Below are 23818 nucleotides of genomic sequence, written 5' to 3' on the forward strand. Positions count from 1 at the left end.
TGAAACACAGGAGTTCTTTTAAACATGTTCAGCCAGAAAATCTGAACTAGAAAAAAATGTTTTAATAATGTCTGGAAAATATAGTTTACCATATGGTACATATGACTTTGAAGCATGATACATTAAAATAGAAATTTCACTCATTGTGTTTCATTACAAATTTTAGATAATATTTTTAATGAATATGAATTTTTCTAATGTTATAGTTACACATTCTGTTTCAATTCAAATTTTCTATAGGCTAAAAAAAATAAAACATTTTTTCCCCTTATTCCTTCACAGCGATTATATACTGAAGCATGGGATACTGATAAAATCAAAATCAATGTCATGCCAGATACCCCAGAAATTCTGCTGGCCAAGGCAAATGCTGCAAATATGAGCCATGTAAGAGATTGTTTGAATATTTAATAATTTATGGGGTTGTTTTAACTTTACAAGAACTAATATGACTGTTTGAACAAATTGATTTTAAATTCTAGATGCTATAACTGTGATTTTACAGTCAGGTATCTTTTCCTCACATCTTCTGCAGAAACTTTATGTCCAAGGATGGGAGGATACTAAGCAGAAAGGTTACGACCTGAGAACTGATGCTATTCCAATTAAAGCGGCAAAAGCTTCAAGGGATATTGCTAGTGATGTAAGCAGATGCTTTCCTGTCCAGTAACTTTCCTACATTTTTAAAAAAAAGAAGCCACAGAATTTTTTTAAAAAAATAATGAAATAGACAAGTGACCTTTAGAAAAGTTCATTAGACTGAGCCAGAATGATATATAACAAGGTTATATGTCTAATGGCTATAGATTGCAAGAATGTAGGGAGATTAATTTAAAATAACATATATTGATTTTTGACATTAGGATGCATTATTTGTCCCAGCTCAAATAACATGGAATACATTTTTCATAATAAGAGCTGTGCTAAGACACAGTTTCTTAGCTCAATTTCTTAGCTCAATGCTTTAAATGCTCATTTAGGGTTCCCTTCTGGTAAATATGTAAAAAGAAGTCTGGAAGATGAGGAAATCTACTTTCCCTATTTGATTTTTTTCATTGGAATCATTTTATGTATCAGGCAAAAACTGGCTTTTTTCACCCTCAATCAAAAACTGTTGGAAAAGTGTATATTAGGACCCCTTCTTCTGATACCATGGTACAAAGGTATATTCCACAGTGATATTCAAATGTCACAAAATATATTAGTCAACAATTGACTCAATATGACATTTTGAAGAAATTTGAATCCAAATGCCCCCCCCTTCTCTTGATTTTTATCACTTTAGTAGCTGAATCATTGTTAGCTTTCCTAGTAGCATGTATATTCATTCCAAAATGTATTGTTCTCTGTTACAGTATAAATACAAAGAAGCCCATGAAAAGCAGAAAGGGCATTATGTTGGGGTTCAAAAAATGGAAGATGATCCCAAGTTGGTATGGTTTGCCCATGCAGGCAAGATTCTGAGTGATCTGGAGTACAAGAAGAACTTTGAAAAATGTAAAGCAAAGATCCACTGTCCTGTTGATATGCTATCAATCTTAGATGCTAAGAATTGTCAGAAGTTGGTTAGTGAAGTGGACTATCGCAAACATTTGCACGAATGGACTTGCCTGCCAGACCAGAATGATGTTATTCAAGCAAAGAAAGCATATGACCTCCAGAGTGATGTACGTATAGTTCAAATGTAAAATGCATATGTCTGAGTGAGACTACCGTTCAGTGAAACATGTGAAAGGCATGCAAAAATTAATTCCTTCCTGAGAATGGAGAGCAGCTGACAAAGTGGATAATGGTACAACTTCCAACAAGATGGGGACATTTCTCATAGGAAATTCCTGAATGCAGTTTATCTCCCAACTCTGGAATAAACCCATTGTACTGTCATTTGCGAATCTATGTATTTGTTTGGAAGTAAACCATGTACATGTGTGTGCACGCACACCTGTGCTTTCAAGTCAATTTTAAACTCCTGATAACTGCTTGGATTCTTGGCAAGGTTTTTTTGAGAGTGATTTGCCCTTGCCCTCTTCCTAAGAACTGGCCCAAAGTCACTTAGCTGGCTTTGTGCTCAAGGACAAGAACTAGAACTGATGGTTTCCTGGTTTCTAGCCTGGTGCCTTAAACTACCACACCAAAGTGGCTCTCTTGGTGCTCTTTTAAGCCTCGTGGATCTTTTTAAAAATTATGTGCTACTTTTGCATTACTGGAATAATATGCCACCTGTGCCATTATAGTAGACTCTGCTTCCAAGTGTTTCAGTGACATACAGTAGACTGTCCGTAGTTGGTGGGATTCAGGCAGCATATATAGTATGCTGATTGCATAGTCAGCCAGATGTTTATAATGGATTTCAGATTTTTGTCCACCTGTCAAGCCCTTTTCAGGGACTTGGGATAGATAAATGTTTTATTATAGTTGGTCATATAATCAGCTAGATGTTCAGACTGAATTTGGTATTTTTATACATCCCTCAAGTCCTTTCCAAAGACCTAGGATAGGTAGATTCTGCTGTTTGATGATGCTAAGGATATAGGCTGTTTCAAGTAATCTCACCTTTTGTAATTGGCCAATAGTAATTTTGTCAATTATTTTTATTATGGGAGTTGCCTTTCATTTCAGTGGGAATGATCTCTGATGAAATAAATATGAATATCTTTACTGGAAAAGAAGTTGGAGAGGTTGATCAAGGCATTCATTACCCTGATGAATTTACATTACTTAGCTTAGCCCAGAACTTCTGTTCTCCCTAGAAAATGCTTGATTTTGTTTTTTTACAGAATGTGTATAAGGCAGACTTGGAATGGCTGCGTGGAATTGGCTGGATTCCAGAAGGCTCTGTGGAAGTCCAACGAGTGAAGAATGCCCAGGATCTGATGCGTGAAAGACTGTACCGGCAGCGGCCAGATTCTCTGAAATTCACAGCTATTGTTGATTCCCCGGAAGTTGTCCTGGCTAAGGCCAATGCTTTGATGCAGAGTGGGGTGAGCAGTATTTGTCATGCACCAGTTACTGGGGGGCCACATGTTTCTATTTAAAATCAGCATTCACTGAAGTGAGATGCATTTCTATGATGTCAGTGAGCACTCAAAAAAGTGCAAAAGCTGCAGTTTTGTTGATAGATACTTGCTAGATGGATGTAGAAGGATTAATGTCTCCGCTGAAAAATATTGTGATTAAAAACAGAAAAAGTTTTATTTTGGAAAAAAAAAATTCCGAACACTTAACTACCAACTTGCTCCAGCTTTAGTTGTAATTGTAAATTCCCTTTAAACATTAAATGGAAAATATTTTTTGGAAGATTAAGGATTGCAAAGGAAGGGAAACTTTGCACATTTTATTTTAGGTTTTGGAGGGTTCCTTTTTTTTTATAAAACTATAAGACTTATATTTTCCATGCATTTTCATTTCAGTATGGTAGAAAAATATGTGTGATAAAGCAAACATTAAGGGTTTTTAAAATCAAAATCACTGTACTGATTTTCCCACATACCCACAAGCCATCTTCCATACTGCCTGTAGAAATATTGTGTATTTCTTTAGAACTTCTTATATTGAAGAAACTGGGTCAATTTTAATCTAAGTGAAGGCTGAATTCTTAGACAATGGGAATAGGAGCAAAGATACATATAGTAGTAGTACTTGAGTTATGACTATAATGGGACCATTACAACTGTAAATTGTGATGGTCATAAAGATCATTTTAACATAGTTGTTAAGTGAAACCGTGATTTTCTTTGGGGTTGGTTTTACAAAAAAAAAGGAAGTAAATGCCAGTTTACCATCACAAAATGCAGTCACATGACTACAGGATACTGCAAATAACCACAAATGCGGCCTACAAAATGCCAGAGGTTCTGATGGTGGGCAACCATCAGAACCTTGAATCCAAGTCAAAACTAACCCCCAAGTAGGTCTGTCAGAACTTTGTATAGTGACTGATCATAAATTGAGCATTACCTCTATGGTGTCTTTTCCTTTGGTTTTAAATAATGGATTTACAAGGGATTTATCTTTTGTTTCAGATTTGGAGATTTTAAGTCTAACTAAATTCCATTAAATTGCTGATAGAGCAGGCTTCCTTGACCAGGACTTGGCAATAAATATATCACACAGCTAAGCTTGTAATATATTTACTGTTTTCTTAGACAGAACTCTGCAAATATTTCATAGATATTGTTTAGCTAGATAGGAAAATTTATTGCAGGTAAGATAAAGCCAAATTGGTTGCTCACTGCCAGTGTAGCATTGTCAGGTTCTCTTACATCTGCGGTAATTTGCACCCATTGCTTTCCATTCTACCTTCCCATGAAATATCATTTCTTTTGCAGAGCTTATTTTGGTCTGGAAGCCAAATAGTTGAGCGTAACACTAATTGTAAAACAATTTGAACGTCAATGTGTCCAACTTCAAATGAGGATATTTTTGTAAATGAAATATATCCCACAATAGTAGGATATGTTATCATTAACCTATGATAAATGTTTTTCTCCCTTCAGGCTTTATATCGTGAAGTTTGGGATAAAGAAAAAACACAGTACACGCTTCCAATTGACATTCCTGAGATTGTCCTGTCCAAAGCAAATGCTGTGAACTACAGTAAAGTAAGAAATTAAGGAATTAAATATTAATGTTTCCATGATCTCTCCTTATGCTTCTTCACCTTCTGAGGATAAATCTTCTTTGATAGCTTATGATATTCTCCAAAGTTACAATTATATAAGTACAAATTTGATAATGTGAGAGTACTTTTGTAAGCAATTTTAAGGGTAACATGAAAAGCTTTCCCCTATCATAACAATCCTATATATTACCATTGTTTGTAGCCCCAAATCGTAATATACTATGATATCATGTAATATGATATAATATAGGCCTGTCAAACTGGGGCCCGTGGGCTGTATTTATCACATGCAGGCCACAACCCACCTTCCTCAAAGGCAAAAAAGTAACGATACATCTGGAGGTAGGTTTCTGCTGGCATTACTGACAGTTCGGTGCATGCGTGATTTTGCACGCATGAACTCTCTTGGCTCACACACGCGCCTGACACATACTTCATGCACATACACAGTTGCTTCTAAATAAGTCTGCACATGCGCAGAACATTTAGAAAGGTCAAAAAGACGTAGGGGCAACCGGGGAAACTGTTCAGGGGCATGGCGAGCATGCTGTCCCTACCTATTTGGTGACCCAGTCGCCATTCCCACTACTGGTTCCACCGAACCGGTGCAAACCGGTAGGAACCCCACCTCTGGATACGTCACAATGCATCATATTAAGCAATCAAGTTTGACACCCATGATATAATATATAAACAAATGTTACATATTTTTATAAATATGACATGCCTTGAAATTGAATATGCATTATTTATTTCCTTTCACAGAAACATTATCAACTTGGATTGGAGGAGATGAAAAAGAAAGGCCACGACTTAAGATTGGATGCTATTGAAATCCAGCATGCCAAGGCTTCTAGGAATATTGCTAGTGAGGTATTGTCTGCTATTCTTTGGCATTTCCACAGTTGTTTCATCTTCTGTAAAATAAATAGTTAACATTTTGTTCATTTTTTTAATAAATATGTCTGAAGGGATCATACAGAACCCTGGCAATCAAATAATACCTGTCAGTTTCATTGCTTACAATTCATTCATCAGGTATTGGCTGTTAGTGGATCATAACTATATAAAAAGAGGGCACAATGCAATGTATAGTGTTGAAGTGTTGAAATGTAATTTTAGTAATAGATTATGTGTAATTTATAAAATTGATCTTTTGTTTATGTTTCATCATTAGTACAAGTACAAAGAAGGCTACCGTAAGCAAGTGGGACACCACGTTGGATGCCGGGATATCCACGATGATCCCAAACTAGTGTTGGCAATGCATGTAGCCAAACTGCAGAGTGAAAGGGAATACAAGAAATATTTTGAGAAGTTTAAAACCAAGTTCAATAGTCCAGTGGACATGCTGTCCATCTTGTTGGCCAAGAAATGTCAGAAGTTGGTTAGTGACATTGATTATCGCCGCTATCTCCATGAATGGATATGTTTGCCTGACCAGAATGATGTCATCCAAGCCAAGAAAGCCTATGAGTTACAGAGTGATGTGAGTAGAAAGTTACTACATCTTGCATTACATTTTTTGCCTTTTAGCTTATTTGTCTCATAATGCATTTGGTGAATTATTATGGTTGCATCTATAGTAATCCAAGCCCTGCATGCATTCTGCAGCCATCATCATCATCAAAAAATAAAATAAAATCCCATTTCTAATTGAATGTTAAATAGAACAGAGTTGGCTATCCATATATAGAGAATCATTTGCATAGAATTATATTTTTTTTCTTTATTCCTGTATATTGACCATTTTAAATTTTAATCATATTTTGGTATAAAAAATAAGTAAACCTGTGATATATCTGTGCTGCTCTGCACTGAGTGGGATTATTGTAAGGAGAGTTACTTTATAAAAAGTACAATTTTCTGTAACTGACTCTTGTAAAAACTATGTGGCTTAGAAAGAGGATCAAGACAAATTCATTTTTCAAGTATTCTGACAAGCTAGTATGAGGAAACTTTTTATGCCTTTTATGTTTTATTATTGTTTGTAAGCCACCCATGTTATCTTATGATAGATAAAATGGACAATTGTATAACTAAATAAATATGTTGGTGACACCACATTTATGTCAACTGAATGGCTCTGTGTTGAAATAAGAGTAATTATACATTAACTTTGAGTAGAGAAGCCTCAGTGGTGTTTTTAGCAAGTGGAAATAGTATCTTAATAGATTGATGCGTTTCTTTGTAGAATCTTTACAAGTCAGATCTGGAATGGCTGCGTGGGATTGGCTGGATGCCGGAAGGCTCTGTTGATGTGGTCAGAGTGAAAAAGGCTCAAGATCTTGTGAATGACAGGTTGTACAAACAACGCCCAGATGCACTGAAATTTACCTGTATACCTGACCCACCTCCAGTCATCCTGGCTAAGATCAATGCTCAACAGATCAGTGAGGTAAACTGAATATAGTCACTACCTCTGTGTTATGTGTGAAATGATAATGGGATGTGGCTGAGATACAGTGACCTTTGAAAAATTAAAGGGATTTTCTTTCCTTCTTCCCTTTCTTAGAAATTGTATCGTGAAGCGTGGGATAATGAGAAGACACAGATTAATATTCCTCTTGATATCCCTGAAATACTGCTCTCCAAGATGAATGCTGTGAATGTTAGCCATGTAAGATAATTAACTAATTGTATAAATTTTGTTAAGAATGTCAATATTCTTTTATTACATTGTCCTAAATATATTGCCCTACTTATTAATTGCTCTTAAAAACATAAAGGTATTTGAGTTATAAGTTGCATGTCTATTCTATATTTTATTTTAAGAACAACAATTAAACTTTGGTATTTTTGGTATTTATTGTACATTTATAGGCCGCCCTTTTCCCTGAGGGGACTCAGGGCGGCTTACAATAAAAGGGGAAGGGGAGTGTAGGACAAATACAAAAAGAAATGTGAACAAGGATAAATTAAACAGTAAAACACAACATTCACTCAACATTCAGGAGGGGCGAAAGTAAAACTTATCCCCAGGCCTGACGGGCTAGCCAGATCTTGAGGGCTGTGCGGAAGGCCTGGACGGTGGTGAGGGTACGGATCTCCATGGGGAGATTATTCCATAGCGTCGGAGCCGCAACAGAGAAGGCTCTCCTCTGAGTAGTCGCCAGTCGGCACTGACTGGCGGATGGAATACGGAGGAGGCCAACTCTATGCGATCTGATGGTACGCAGGGAGGTAATTGGCAGAAGGCGGTCTCTCAAATAGCCAGATCCACTACCATGGAGCGCTTTATAGGTGGTGAGTAGGACCTTGAAGTGCACCCGGAGATCGACAGGTAGCCAGTGCAGCTCACGGAGGATCGGTGTTATGTGGGCGAACCGTGGTGCCCCCACGATCACTCGCGCGGCCGCATTCTGGACTAGCTGAAGTCTCCGGGTGCTCTTCAAGGGCAGCCCCATGTAGAGCACATTGCAGTATTCCAGCCTGGAGATCACAAGGGCTCGAGTGACTGTTGTGAGGGCCTCCCGATTCAGGTAGGGCCGCAACTGGCGCACCAGGCGAACCTGGGCAAATGCCCCCCTGGTCACAGCTGAAAGATGGTGGTCAAAAGTCAGCTGTGGGTCCAGGAGGACTCCCAAGTTGCGGGCCCTTTCTGAGGGGAATAAATTTTGTCCCCCCAGCCTGAGTGATGGTACGTTGGTCAAATTTTTGGGAGGAAAACACAACAGCCACTCGGTCTTGTCTGGGTTGAGTATCAGCTTGTTTGCTCTCATCCAGTCTTTAACGGCCTCAAGACCCCGGTTCATCACGTCCACCGCTTCATTGAGTTGGCACGGGGCGGACAGATACAACTGTGTATCGTCCACATATTGGTGGTATTTTATCCCGTGCCTCCGAATGATCTCACCCAGTGGTTTCATGTATATGTTAAATAGTAGGGGGGATAAGACCGACCCCTGCGGCACCCCACAAGTTAGGGGCCTCAGGGACGATCTCTGCCCCCCCACCAACACCGACTGCGACCTGTCCGAAAGATAGGAGGAGAACCACTGCAAAACAGTGCCGCCCACCCCTATCTCCCGCAGTCGTCGCAGAAGGATACCATGGTCGATGGTATCGAAAGCCGCTGAGAGGTCAAGGAGAACTAGGATGGAAGCATGGCCTCCATCCCTAGCTCTCCAGAGATCATCGGTCAATGCGACCAAAGCGGTTTCTGTGCTGTAACCGGGCCTGAAGCTGGAAGGGGTCAAGATAGTTAGCTTGAAACTGATATTTCAATCGCAGGAACCAAACAAGCATATATATATATATATATATATATATATATATATATATATATATATATATATATATATATATATATATATATATATATATATATATATATATATATATATATATATTATATATATATTAGATTGTCCTATTATTAATTTTTTTGACAGATCATGTAGTATGATTTGAAAAAATGGTTTTAAATAAAATGCATCTGTAATTCAGGCCAGCGATGGTCAATTACAAATTGATCATCAAATCAATGAATTCTTAGTTTTGTTATTTTTACACTGAGTTGAAATGACTTGGGAACATCTGTAATTGAACAATAAATTGTTATTTTTTTAAATATAATTGAAATGGGAGAAATTTCTTAGGAAGGTAAAAAATAAATTGGCACAACTATTGGTATAACCAGTTAGGGCAATAGCATGCTACTAATTCCAACAAATTGTTTTAAGTTTGTGGGTTCCTGAAAACGTTACTCATGTGGTTCAGATCAAATTAATTAATTTCATTCTAAGAAGGCACAGATTTCCACCATCTTTTGTCCACGGGCTTATTTCTAACTAGATATGCATAGGAATGTTCTTTTGAGGAATATCTGTAGTCTCGTGTAATTCATTCTAATTTTTTTTTATGATATTGAAATTTGTGCTTATATTTCAATTGCAGAAACATTATACTGGAGCCTGGGATGAAGCCAAAGCAAAAGGTTATGACTTTAAAGTGGATGCTCTTTCATTCAAACATGCAAAATCTTCCAGAGAAATTGCCAGTGAGGTATGAACTCTGTTATTTAAATGTTGCTTCTAAAATTACTGTATTATTTCATATCAAACATATGGCAGAGTGTGCTACTAGATATCTTCATCTGAAACACATAGATTCAAGGTACAAATCTTTTTATTTCCATTTCATTCTATACAATCACATGTTTACTGTGCAACCGAGGCATATAACATTGAGTAATAAACACAGCCCTCGCTTTTATAGAGAATGCCCCCTACAATACAAACCCAATATACCGCCTTTGCCCACCATACACCCTCTTTCATCCCCCTCCAACTTTCATTCTTCCTTCTCTCATACCCCTCTACACCTACTTCCCCTCCCCCTCTATCTAACCCTAACCCTATCACTCCCTCTCTTAATCCATTCCCTCCCTTCCTTCTCCTCCTCCTCTCTCTCACTCTCTCTACTCTCCTTCTTCTTTCATTCAGCTCCTCCCTTCGGTATCTCTTACTTTCCGATATATTCAGTTTGTTCTGTTTTGACACTAACATTAATAAAAACCACAGTATACAAGTGCAATCATGCTTTAAAATTTAACACATATTATATTTCCCCCCTCCCCCCCTCCCCCTAGATCCCCGCCTCCCTTCCCTCCCCCCGACTTCCCAGAGCCCATACATGGTATAACTTTTGACAATCACAGTCTAAAATATCTCTACATTGAACTCAGCTTCTTGCTGTTACCCAAATTTTTAACAATTTACGTTATTACTAATTTTAAGCATAAGCTATCTGGAATTCCCTAGTCCCGTATTTGCTTTGTATATAATCAATCCATTTTTTCCAGTCTCGTTTATACTTCTCATTTGAATGTTCTTTAAGATATGCTGAAATTTTCGCCATTTCGGCTAAGTTTGTAACCTTTAAAGTCCATTCTTGAATTGTAGGCAGGTCTTTCTTCTTCCAGTATTGCGCCACCAAAAGTCTTGCTGCCGTTATTAAGTACAGAACCAAATTAATCTCTACTGCTACGAAGTCAGTACATATACCTAGTAAAAACAGTTTGGGAGTGAATTTTATCCTTTTTTTGAAGATATTTTGCAGGATCCACCAAATTTTTATCCAAAATGCCTTAACATTACGACATGTCCACCATATATGTGAAACACATAGATTCAACAAGTTGCTATTGTTCAAGGTTATTATATTTTTACATATATCCACCATTTTTTTATATTTACTTATTTCAAAATTTGAGATTTTAACATCAGCTTATATTCAAGCTTTTAAAATTTTGTTTTATCCTAAACTGCCAAAGAGATAACAGGTGAAATATTTAAGTAAAATGAATATTTTATGCTCTAAAAGTTTTGAATTCAATATTACTTTCTCCTGCCATTTTAAAAAGGAGAAATCACTTTTAGTATATTGCTTTACAATCAGTTATTAAACTTATTATATATGGTTGATGTTCACTTACAAAACAACATTCCTAAATTCTAATGTGTTCAAATATTATTGAATGATTACTTATTAATGATGAAATTGACTTGTTCATTCATTTGAAGTCTCTGAATCATTAAAACACCAATTTTCACACTCTCTGGCATCATCCTAATCATTTCAATTGTTCATTGCTTTGCTTTTCTCTTCAGTATAAATACAAACAAACTTATGAGAAACAGAAAGGTCATTACATTGGAACCCCATCAGTCAAGGAGGATCCTAAGCTTTCATGGGCTGCTCGGGTAATGAAGATGCAAAATGACCGTCTCTATAAGCAAGCGTACCACAGTTCAAAAGCCAAGATCACCATCCCCTACGAAATGGTGGCTATCCAGGCAGCCAAACAAGGGCAGGCTATAGCCAGCGACATCGATTACCATCGTTATCTGCACCAGTGGTCTTGTCTGCCGGATCAGAACGATGTGATCCAAGCAAAGAAAGCGTATGAACTTCAGAGTGATGTAAGTATACTTTTGACAGGAATAGCCAACACCACAGATGTATAGACTTAAGATTCAGAATGATCTTGGCAGCCTTGAACACTGGGCCCTAACTAATAAAATGAAGTTCAATGCTGAGAAAAGTAAGGTTTTACACTTAGGCGAAGTGAACAGGTATAAAATTGACTCAATAGTAGTAATTGTGATAAGGATCATGGAGTCCTAGTGGACAACTACTTAAATATGTGCAGCAATGTGCTGCAGCAACCTAAAAAGCTAACACAGTGCTAGACTGCATTAACAGAGGGATAGAATCGAGATCAAGTGAAGTGTTAGTACTGCTTCATAATGACTTGGTAAGACTACACCTGGAATATTGCATCCAGTTTTGGTTGCCACGATATAAAAAAGTTGTCCCAAAATATACAGATCTGCTTTGGCTCCTCCAAGTATACATACATAGCAAAAACCTTTGAACAAACAATTGGGCAAAGTTTAATATCTTTTTAAAACTTGCTTAAGTTTTGATCTGTTTTCATTTAGGGCATTGTAGGAGTGCACTTCAATAGAATTAGAGTTCTCCAAATTGATTGGCCTACATTCTATGCCTTAATAATATTTCTCCCTTCTTAATCAAAATGATTAACAGATTTGAATTTTCTGGTACCTTTGTTCCTTTATCTAGTTTGATTTTATTTCATTTTTATTGTTTCATAAATATAACCATTTAAAATTAATTGAACAACTTTATTCAGGACTTTCTAGCATCCTTTAAATGATATACTATATAACCTATTTATTGTGTAAGAGTATTTGTTAAAAATATGAGCTTAATCATCTTATTCATCTTTTGTGACCCATTGTTTCATAGAATTTATATAAAGCTGATCTGGAATGGCTCCGTGGGATTGGATGGATGCCAGAAGGTTCTGTGGATGTGGTCAGAGTGAAAAAGGCTCAAGATCTCGTGAATGACAGGTTATATAAACAACGTCCAGATGCACTAAAATTTACCAGTATACCTGATCCACCTCCAGTTGTCCTGGCTAAGGTCAATGCTCAACAGATCAGTCAGGTAAACTGAAATCTAGTTACTACCTCTGAGTAATGTGGCTGAGATACAGTGGCCATTGAAAATTAAAGGAATATTGAAATGGCAATTGAAAAATGTTTTTCTTTCTTCCTGTTCTTAGCACCTGTATCGTGAAGCATGGGATAATGAGAAGGCACAGATTAATATTCCTCTCGATACCCCTGAAATACTGCTCTCCAAGATGAATGCTGTCAATGTTAGCCATGTAAGATAATTTTATTCGTTAGTTTATAATCAAACTCAAACGTCTGTTTGTCTATCAGATCAAACTCTCAGCAATCAAAATAAAATATAGGCATTAACAGTAAAACAAGAATGGCAAAACATAGGTTGAGGCTTTTTCATTTAAAAATGCAAAACACCTACAACATGAATCCATAGTGAGATTTATATCTGAATAAATGTGCATAGGACTTCATGTTTAATCAAGAAATATCTGTAGTTTATTTTCTTCCAGCCTTGACAATTGTTTATGTGTTTTAATTCCAGAAACATTATACTGGAGCCTGGGATGATGCCAAAGCAAAAGGCTATGACTTTAAAGTTGATGCTCTTTCATTTAAGCATGCGAAATCTTCCAGAGAAATCGCCAGTGAGGTATGAGGCTTATTGTTTAAATAGAACTGCTGATGCCACTGAATATTTTTATATCACCCACCTAGCGAAGTGTGCAACTTTTTAAAAATGTAAATTTCTACGTAAACTTCATATCATACAAGGCACATCTCAGCAAAGATTTGATGTTTTTACACAATTATTTTTCGTATTGATTGTTGTAGACATGTGTTTAATATAAATGAAAATCATTTTTACTTGGAACTTCCAGTCAGATAACAATGAAACATTTATTTATATAATGTTTGATTTGAAAGGGAATATTTTATTCAAAAAACATTCTCCATTTACTAAATACGTCACTTTAAACTAACATTTTCAAAGAGGAAATCAACATTTTAAATATTGTTTTATAATGGTTTATTACACAATGCCTAACCTACAAAACAACATTCCTAAAGACACCTGCATTCAACATCTACTGAATGGGAACTTCTTAATAATGAAATCTACCTGTTGCTTCATTCAAGGTCCTCCTGTTGTTAAAATACTAATTTTCACGAACTGCATCATCCTAATAAATTATAAAATATACTATTGAATGGTTTAGAATTATGAATTCTACCTGTTCCTTCACTCAAAGTCCTCCAGTCATTAAAATATTAATTTTCACACTAACTGGAACAATCCCTATCCTTTAATAGCTCTTTACTTTGCTTTCCTCTTTAGTATAAATACAAACAAACTTACGAGAAACAGAAAGGCCATTACATTGGAACCCCATCAGTCAAGGAGGATCCTAAGCTTTCATGGGCTGCTCGGGTAATGAAGATGCAAAATGACCGTCTCTATAAGCAAGCGTACCACAATTCAAAAGCCAAGATCACCATCCCCTACGAAATGGTGGCTATCCAGGCAGCCAAACAAGGGCAGGCTATAGCCAGTGACATTGATTACCATCGTTATCTGCACCAGTGGTCTTGTCTGCCAGATCAGAACGATGTGATCCAAGCAAAGAAAGCCTATGAACTTCAGAGTGATGTAAGTATACCAGTGGCTTACAAGATTACATAGCTGCACCATGGTCAGTAACACAACAAAAGTGACCTAGAAGTGTGTAGCTATAGAACAGGTCTTTGCACTTCAGCTTCCATTATCCCGACCCACATAATTTTATGTGGGTCTGCCACATTAATCCCCATGTCTGAAGAATGTAAGTTTTAGAATGTGTTCTTGAAAATTATCTTAATTCTACTTTTATTTCCTTGATTACATTGTTCCTTCACTGAAGTCTTCGTTGAGCGTAGCTAGCATTTGCAAGTCATATTAGAACACCATGGTGTGATGGTGGGAATATTTTTAAATGTTGATCACAGAGATAAGAATTTTCAAAGAGCTTTGGCTTCCCAAAGTGTAGATAACTCTAAAAAGCATTTGACCAACCAATCAGCACATTCTAAAAACCTTTTTAAATTTGCTGGCATAAATTGCACTAAATTAACTTATTTTGAATTTAGGGTATTGTATGATTGTACTGCAATTGATTCAGAAAGAGTTGTCTAGAATGTTTGGTGTACATTCCGTTTGAATTTTTGGTATTTTTGTTCCATTATCTATTTTGATTGTTTTGTTTCATAAGGATGATTAATCCATTTAAAAATAACTGAACCACATTAGTCAGGACTTTCTAATATCCTATTAATTCTATTTACCACATGAAATATTTGCTAAAAATATGAGTTTAATGAATTTATTTTTCTTGTATGATCCATTTTCTCATAGAACTTGTATAAAGCTGATCTGGAATGGCTCCGTGGGATTGGATGGATGCCGGAAGGCTCTGTGGATGTGGTCAGAGTGAAAAGGGCACAAGATCTTGTGAATGAGAGGTTATACAAGCTACGCCCAGACGCTCTGAAATTTACCAGTATACCTGACCCACCCCCAGTTGTCCTGGCTAAGGTCAATGCTCAACAGATCAGTGAGGTAAACTGGTATCTAGTTACTACCTCTGAGTAATGTGGCTGAAATACAATGGCCTTTAAAAAATTAGAAGGATTTACACAAAACAATTGACAATTATTGTTCCTTCCTTCCTTTCTTAGAATCTGTATCGTGAAGCATGGGATAAAGAGAAGGCACAGATTAATATTCCTCTCGATACCCCTGAAATACTGCTCTCCAAGATGAATGCTGTGAATGTTAGCCATGTAAGACAATTTTATTTGTTAGTTTATAATCAAATTTAAACAGCTAGTCATCTGTCAGATGAAACTCTGCTCAGTCAAAATACAATGTAGATATTAACAATAAAACAAGAATGGCAGAACGTTGGTTGAGGCTCTCTCATTAAAAATGTAAAACACCTATAGCATGCATTCATTTGCGCACTCACATTTGCGAACTGGTAGCAAAGGTAAGTTTATTTCACCCCTGGGTAAAATCATCCAGTGGTCTGATATAGACATTAATTAGAAATGTGGGGAAAAAACAGAAGAGCAGAGGTCTAGTGCAGGACATTTCCCATCTGAAATCAGCCATGAAAAAATGAAACCCATAGCATCTTTCTTCTCCCAAACTTGTCTGTCATCTTGGAAGGATACAATGATCAATGGTTTCTGAAGCCATTGAGAGAATTTTGAAATGGCACAAGGGAGATGTTTTTGTTTTGTAACTTTGGTTGAGAGGGCTATTAAAAAGAACAAGATGTTCTGAGTGTAGCAAAAACATGGTATTTTGGAATAGAGTTTTATTACTTTAAGTGTTACGATTCTCTTTCTTGCAAGTTATATTATTGTCAATTCATAATAAGCTCCATTTGGTCTATTAATATAAATTCACAGTAGTGATATTAAACAAGTAAAATTGTTATAAGTTATTTAATCATGTGTGCATGCATACATATGCATGCAAATGTATATTGAATTCATGCAGTGTCCATCCCATTATTTATTCTGAAAATTCAAATTTTTCACATAGTGCACTGCATTTGTCTACAGATGTCTTCTGAAGAATAGTCAAATAGAAATAATGAGGTTTATTTCTGAGCATAGGACTTCATGTTTAATTGAGGGATATCTGTAGTTTATTTTCTTCCAGCCTTGAACATTGTTTATGTGTTTTAATTGCAGAAACATTATACTGGAGCCTGGGAGGAAGCCAAAGCAAAAGGCTATGACTTTAAAGTTGATGCTCTTTCATTCAAGCATGCAAAAACTTCCAGAGAAATTGCCAGTGAGGTATGAGGCCTATTGTTTAAATATACAGTAGCTGCTGATATCACTGAATATTTTCACATCAGCATCTGGCATAAATGTGGAATTTATTTATTATATTTATCAATATAAACTTCATATTGATTCAACCACATACAAGGTACCGTACTGTAGAGTTTTGATGTTCTTACACCATTATTTTTCTTATTGGTTGCTGCAGAAATAATATCTTAAAACAAATGAAAACATTTCAGATAACTATGAAATATTTAATTTATATTGTGTTTGATTTGAAAGGGAATCTTTTATTCCAAAACCACTTTGCATTTATTAAATATGACATTTTAAGTCATGCTTTAAAAGGAAAATCACAATTTTTAAATATGTTTTATAGTGGTTTAATAAACTATATAATATGTTGTTGCATAACCCTAATCATGGCTCTTTTCTGTGCTTTTCTCTTCAGTATAAATACAAACAAACTTACGAGAGACAGAAAGGCCATTACATTGGAACCCCATCAGTCAAGGAGGATCCTAAGCTTTCATGGGCTGCTCGGGTAATGAAGATGCAAAATGACCGTCTCTATAAGCAAGCGTACCACAGTTCAAAAGCCAAGATCACCATCCCCTACGAAATGGTGGCTATCCAGGCAGCCAAACAAGGGCAGGCTATAGCCAGTGACATTGATTACCATCGTTATCTGCACCAGTGGTCTTGTCTGCCAGATCAGAACGATGTGATCCAAGCAAAGAAAGCTTATGAACTTCAGAGTGATGTAAGTATACCAGTGGCTTACAAGATTACATAGCTGCACCATGGTCAGTAACACAACAAAAGTGACCTAGAAGTGTGTAGCTATAGAACAGGTCTTTGCACTTCAGCTTCCATTATCCCGACCCACATAATTTTATGTGGGTCTGCCACATTAATCCCCATGTCTGAAGAATGTAAGTTTTAGAATGTGTTCTTGAAAATTACCTTAATTCTACTTTTATATCCTTGATTACATTGTTCCTTCACTGAAGTCTTTATTGAGTGTAGCTAGCCTTTGCATGTCATATTAGAACACCATGGTGTGATGGATGAAATATTTTAAAATGTTTATCACAGAGATAAGAATTTTAAATGTGGTTTCATTTTTTAAAGTGATCATAGAAAAAATTTAGGACAAATCAGTTGGGCAGAGTCTAATATATTTTTAAAATTTCTTTGCTTATGTTTTACCGAGCTCTTGAATCTAGGGAGTTTTATGAATTCATATTAATTGATTCAGGGAGAGTTATTCAGAATCATTAGTGCATCATGCCATGACTGAATACGTTGCCTCCAGAGGTAGTATGCTGCCGGTTCATTCCGGTTTGGATGAACCAGTAGTGGCAGCGGCACGAGGCTTCACCCACCCACCCACCCAGACGTCATCAAGGAACTTCTGTGCATGCGCGCTCCCACTACCAAAATGGTAGTGAAGAAAATAGAATACCATTATTGGTTTGCTACCTACTTAATCAACAGTATTAGCACATTTGAATTTTTTGGTATCTTTGTTCCAATATCTAATTTGACTATCTTTCATTTTTGTTGTTTCATAAGGAGGATTAATCCATTTAAAAATAATTCAACCATATTAATCAGGACTTTCTGATATCCTATTAATTCACTTACAAGATAAAAATATTTGCTAAAAATGTAAACTTCATCATTTTATTATTATTATTTGGACCCATTGTCTTATAGAATTTGTATAAATCTGATCTGGAATGGCTCCGTGGGATTGGATGGATGCCGGAAGGCTCTGTGGATGTGGTCAGAGTGAAAAGGGCTCAAGATCTCGTGAATGAGAGGTTGTACAAACTGCGTCCAGACGCTCTGAAATTTACCAGTATACCTGACCCACCCCCGGTTGTCCTGGCTAAGGTCAATGCACAACAGATCAGTGAGGTAAATTGAAATGTAGTTGCTACTACTGTATAATGTGGCTGAAATACATTGGCCTTTAAAAAATTAAAAGGATTTTCACAAAGCAATTGACAATTGTCTTTCCTTCCTTCCTTTCTTAGAACCTGTATCGTGAAGCGTGGGATAAAGAGAAGGCACAGATTAATATTCCTCTCGATACCCCTTCAATGCTGCTCTCCAAGATGAATGCTGTGAATGTTAGCAATGTAAGATAATTAACTAACTGTATACATTCTTTTGTTAAGCATATTACTATTCCTTTGTTTATTGCATTTTCTTAGTTATACCTTCCTGTTAGTTGCTGTTTATTTTCTTTTGTTAAGTATGCACCCCAAATTTTTTGGCTAAATCAATATAAATTCAAAACATTGTACAGTGGACATACTACTATAACAGCCATAAATAAGCTAACCATTTTGGACAAACAAGCTCCAAATATGATTGCCTAGCCTGAATTTCACCATTTCCATTGTATTTATGCAATGCTTGTCCCACTGCTCATTCTGAAAATTTATATTTTTCACACATTACTCTTCAGTAGTGCCACACCTCAGTTGTCCCTGGGAGCAAAGTAAATTAATCATAGTGGTACCTATATCTAATATAGGCTCATAAGACTGTATGTTTAATTGAGAACTGTCTATAGTTTATTGTCATCCTGCATTTTCTGATTATATTGAAAAGTATACATGTATTCTAATTGCAGAAACATTACACTGGAGCCTGGGATGATGCCAAAGCAAAAGGTTATGACTTTAAAGTGGATGCTCTTTCATTCAAGCATGCAAAATCTTCCAGAGAAATTGCCAGTGAGGTATGAGCTCTGTTATTTAAATGTTGCCTCTAAAACAACTCTAACTTTTCATATCACACAGATGTCAGAGTATCAATTGATCCAACAATGTACAAGTTGCTATTGTTCAAGAATATGACATTTTTGTACTTATCTCCACTCTTTTACATTTATGTGCTTAGAAATTTGAGATTTAAAATTGCATTAAAATCAAGTAGTTTAATGCATGTTTTATTCTGAATTGCCAAAAAAGCAACCGTTGAGATATTTCAGTAAAAGGAGTTTTTATACCCTAATGATGTTGGATTCAATGAATGTTATTTTCTATTGCCATTTTTCAAACAGCAACAAAGTTACTGTTGTTAAACATAGTCTTAGAATAGTTTAATAAACTACATTATTTTGATACATAAATTATAAAATATACTATTGAATGGTTTAGAATTATAAATTCTACCTGTTCCTTCACTCAAAGTCCTCCAGTCATTACTAATTTTCACACTAACTGGAACAATTCCTATCCTTTAATAGCTCTTTACTTTGCTTTTCTCTTCAGTATAAATACAAACAAACTTACGAGAGACAGAAAGGCCATTACATTGGAACCCCATCAGTCAAGGAGGATCCTAAGCTTTCATGGGCTGCTCGGGTAATGAAGATGCAAAATGACCGTCTCTATAAGCAAGCGTACCATAGTTCAAAAGCCAAGATCACCATCCCCTACGAAATGGTGGCTATCCAGGCAGCCAAACAAGGGCAGGCTTTAGCCAGCGACATTGATTACCATCGTTATCTGCACCAGTGGTCTTGTCTACCAGATCAGAATGATGTGATCCAAGCAAAGAAAGCATATGAACTTCAGAGTGATGTAAGTACACCAGTGGTTTATAAGATTACGTTGATGCATCATAGTCAGGCACAGAACAAAAGCTATGAAGTACATAGGTATAGAACAGATGTATTGCAATTCAACTTACATTATCCCTGTCAGTGGGAATGTATTGAGAATTCAAATCCTCATATCTGAATAACGCAATTTGGAAGAGGTGTTTTTGAGGACTATCTTAATTCTACCTTTGTTTTCTATGATTACATCTGCCAAAAATTATGATCAGAAATATTATTCCTTCATTGACATATTCACTGAACAAAGTTAATCTTGGCAGGCCCTATGGGAAAACCATACTGGTGGTAGTGAAAATATTTTAAAGTGACTTATTACTTAGATAATAATTTTCTAAAATGTCACATATAGCAAATTTACCAATTACCTAGTGGATGCAGTTGAGTATCATTTTTAAACCTGCTTTCTCAATTCATTTAATTGTAATTCAGTGGAGTGTATATGTTTGTTCAGAGATATAGAAAGACTTATGCAGCCTGTTTTGGATATTATGCCAAACTTTGGGATGCTTTCTAGTCACTTAATCCAGGTAATTAATACAGATGGAAAGTGCTGTTAATGTCAGAGGATGTATGACTATTTCTAACTTCATTTGTCCAATTTATCAACCTTTTGCCTTTGAACAAAGAAAGTAAAGAACACTAATTATTAAAAGAATTAATTATAAATTGATGTCCCATTAGTTGTCATCACATAAGTGTTTATTTTATAAAAAAATTAACTACCTTTCCCCTCCACTTTCTGATGCGCTATCTCATAGGCTGTGTATAAGTCAGATCTAGAATGGCTCCGTGGGATTGGATGGATGCCAAGTGGGTCTCCAATAGTGAACAGAGTTAAATTTGCCCAGGAAATCCTGAGTGACAATGTATACCGCACTCCTGCTGACCGTCTGAAGTTCACCAACATTGTTGACACACCGGACGTTCTCCTTGCTAAAACCAATGCGGCACAAATCAGTATTGTATGTTAATTCTTTTCAGTAGCTTAACAAACGATCAGGACAATAAGTCCTATTAATTTTTTTATATCAGTTTATATGAAATTATTTTCTCCCTTCAAAAGTTAAAATGTGATTAGATAAGAATAACACCAAATAAATAAGTAACCACTTCTTTATTTTGTATAGCCTAAATACCGAGAAGTTTGGGATAAAGATAAAGTTATGATCCATGTGATGCCTGATACACCTGAAATAATGCTTTCCAAGGCCAATTCCATCAACGTAAGCAAAGTAAGTATAGTTCTACCATACTTGCTAAGATCTTTAGATTAAAACTGCTTTATACATTGCTTTTCCCCATCTTATAACACCTTAGTTTTCTACTTTCTAAGGCTTCTGCTTTCATAGTTTTTTTGAAACAAAATGGACACTTGAGACAAAATGTGAGGAATACCAGTTGGATAATTATAGTTGAATCTCAGTAACATTTTGGCCACCTGTGAAATATTATTGCAGATGAATTCATTATGATAATAGTGCTGTTTTTTTGTACTTTGCAAACTGTTGGTTGCCTTGTGCAATATTTTCAATGCTTTGACTGAAACTTTGTTTGGATACAATGTCATATATAATATATTCTATATTATACCAGAATACATGGCCTAACCTGGAGGCTGATCTTCTTTTTTTATTGACAAACATGTAAAATACACACACACACAAAACTTAGACGTACACCACATTTACACAATACAATACGAACAGGAGCTTCCTGTTCTTTCTAATAGCAATTCAATCGATACCGCTCACTTATATTATTTCCCCTTCTATTGTATTTCATTTGAGTTTCACCATTCCTAACCCTCTTATTTTACTCATAACTATTATTTTTGAGTTTTGTTATATTCCTTCATTGATTTTTGTTTCTTTCCTCCATCCACCTATACCATTTATCCCATATCTGGTAGAATTCTGATTCTTCTTTTCTCTGGATTTCTTTAGTTAGTTTGTCCATTTCAGCACAATCCATAACCTTTCTTATTATTTCACTTGGAATTAATTTGTTTTTCCATTTCTGGGCAAAGGCAATTCTTGCCGCTGTAATTATATGTAATATTAAATACTGGATTTCTTTTTTGTATTTTGCAGACATTATTCCTAATAAAAACACTTCAGGTTTCCATTCTATTTTAACCCCTGTTATGGCCTCCAGCCAATTTTGATCCTTTTCCAAAAACTTTTAGCCTCCTCACAGGTCCACCATAAATGGTAATATGTTCCGTGTATTATTCACATTTCCAACATTTTGGGGAGGTATTTGTTAAGATTTTAGCTAACCTTGTTGGTGCCAGGTGCCATCTGTAAAACATTTTTTACTGGTTTTCCTTGTATGCAACTGATAGTGTCATTTTTAAATTTGTTCCCCAAATTTGTTCCCATTTGTCTAATTCAATATTATAGCCAAAGTTCTGTGCCCATTTTATCATTTGTTCTTTCACAATTTCCTCTTCCATTTTATACTTCAGGAGAAATTTATATATTCTCCCTGTCATCTTTCTATCTGAGCTTTGAATAATTTTATCCAATTCGTGTGGTTCTGTTTCGATGTCATATAATTTAGTATCATTATTGTATTTAGTTTTGATTTGGAGGTAAGTTAGCCAGTCAACTTTCATGTTCTGTTCTGCCAATTCTTCAATTGTTTTAAATTTCCCTGTCTATCAATTAAGTCTCTGTATCTTAGCATTTTGTTCAAATCTATAAAATTTGGATGGGTCATCCTTTCTGTCGGTGACAGCCAATTCGGGATTTTCACATAGTGGATTTTTTTGATTTTGAGCCATTTTTGCAATAATGCGCTTCTAATTAAATGATTTTGAAAGTATTTGTGCGCTTTATTTTTATCATCCCATAGGAATGTATGCCAGCCTGCTTGCAAATCATGGCCTCCTAAGGTCAAAATTATTTTATTCTTTAGCTCTATTCAATCCTTCACCCATGTTATTGTTACTGCTAATGCATATAAATCCCAATTTGGTAATGCTAAACCTCCCCTCTCCTTGCTGTCTTGCATTGACTTTAGTTTAATCCTTGCTTTTCATCCCTGCCAAATGAACCTAGCGGTTATTTTGTTTAATTCTTGCAATAATTTCCCCCCCGGATTAATAGGTACGGCTTGCAACAGGAATAAGATTCTTGGTAAAATATTCGTTTTAATTGTTGCTATACATCCCATGAGTGATAGCTGAATATTTTTTCAATTTTCTAAATCTTTCTTTATATGTATCACTAATTTATTATAATTATCATCTTTAATTGTGGAACATTTTGCCGACAGCCAGATCCCCAAGTATTTCACTTTCTTAGTTATTTGCATTCCGGTTGTTACTTCCAGTTCCTCTTCTTGCTTTTTTGTCATGTTCTTGGTTATCATTTTTGTTTTGTCTTTATTGATCTTTAGTCCTGCCACTTTGCCATATTCTTCTAATTTTTGAATTAATTTCAGACTGGATTCTAATGGATACTCTAGAACAAATACTAAGTCATCGGCATAGGCTTGGGCCTTATATTCTTCATTTTTGAGTCTTAAACCTTTTATTCCCTTGTCCTTCCGAATTTCATTTAATAAAATTTCCAAAGTTAATATAAACAGCAAAGGAAGGAAGGGGCATCCCTGTCTGGCTCCTTTTTTTAATTTCAATCTTCTCTGTTAGTTCATTCCTCAGAACTTTGGCTGTCTGACTGTTATAAAATCCTTATATCATTTTTGTAAATTTTTCTCTGAATTTCATCTCGTCCAATAGTGTTATTATAAATTTCCAGATTACGT

At 35.8% G+C, this 23818-nt stretch overlaps 1 protein-coding gene across 1 annotated transcript in view; it reads left to right on the forward strand.

Moving 5' to 3' along the window:
- The window catches only part of NEB (nebulin), a 227111-nt gene that overhangs the window by 104450 nt on the left and 98843 nt on the right, over window positions 1-23818 (forward strand). The window contains 25 exon segments of the mRNA XM_032222196.1: window positions 283-387; window positions 536-643; window positions 1356-1667; window positions 2778-2981; window positions 4497-4601; window positions 5387-5494; window positions 5799-6110; window positions 6816-7019; window positions 7137-7241; window positions 9521-9628; window positions 11236-11547; window positions 12398-12601; window positions 12720-12824; window positions 13109-13216; window positions 13904-14215; window positions 14957-15160; window positions 15280-15384; window positions 16306-16413; window positions 16856-17167; window positions 18127-18330; window positions 18450-18554; window positions 19055-19162; window positions 19698-20009; window positions 20806-21009; window positions 21175-21279. Coding sequence (XP_032078087.1) covers window positions 283-387; window positions 536-643; window positions 1356-1667; window positions 2778-2981; window positions 4497-4601; window positions 5387-5494; window positions 5799-6110; window positions 6816-7019; window positions 7137-7241; window positions 9521-9628; window positions 11236-11547; window positions 12398-12601; window positions 12720-12824; window positions 13109-13216; window positions 13904-14215; window positions 14957-15160; window positions 15280-15384; window positions 16306-16413; window positions 16856-17167; window positions 18127-18330; window positions 18450-18554; window positions 19055-19162; window positions 19698-20009; window positions 20806-21009; window positions 21175-21279 — 4479 coding nt within the window.

The sequence above is a fragment of the Thamnophis elegans genome, chromosome 1 (assembly GCF_009769535.1).
Source record: "Thamnophis elegans isolate rThaEle1 chromosome 1, rThaEle1.pri, whole genome shotgun sequence".
In the NCBI taxonomy this organism is placed as follows: domain Eukaryota; kingdom Metazoa; phylum Chordata; class Lepidosauria; order Squamata; family Colubridae; genus Thamnophis; species Thamnophis elegans.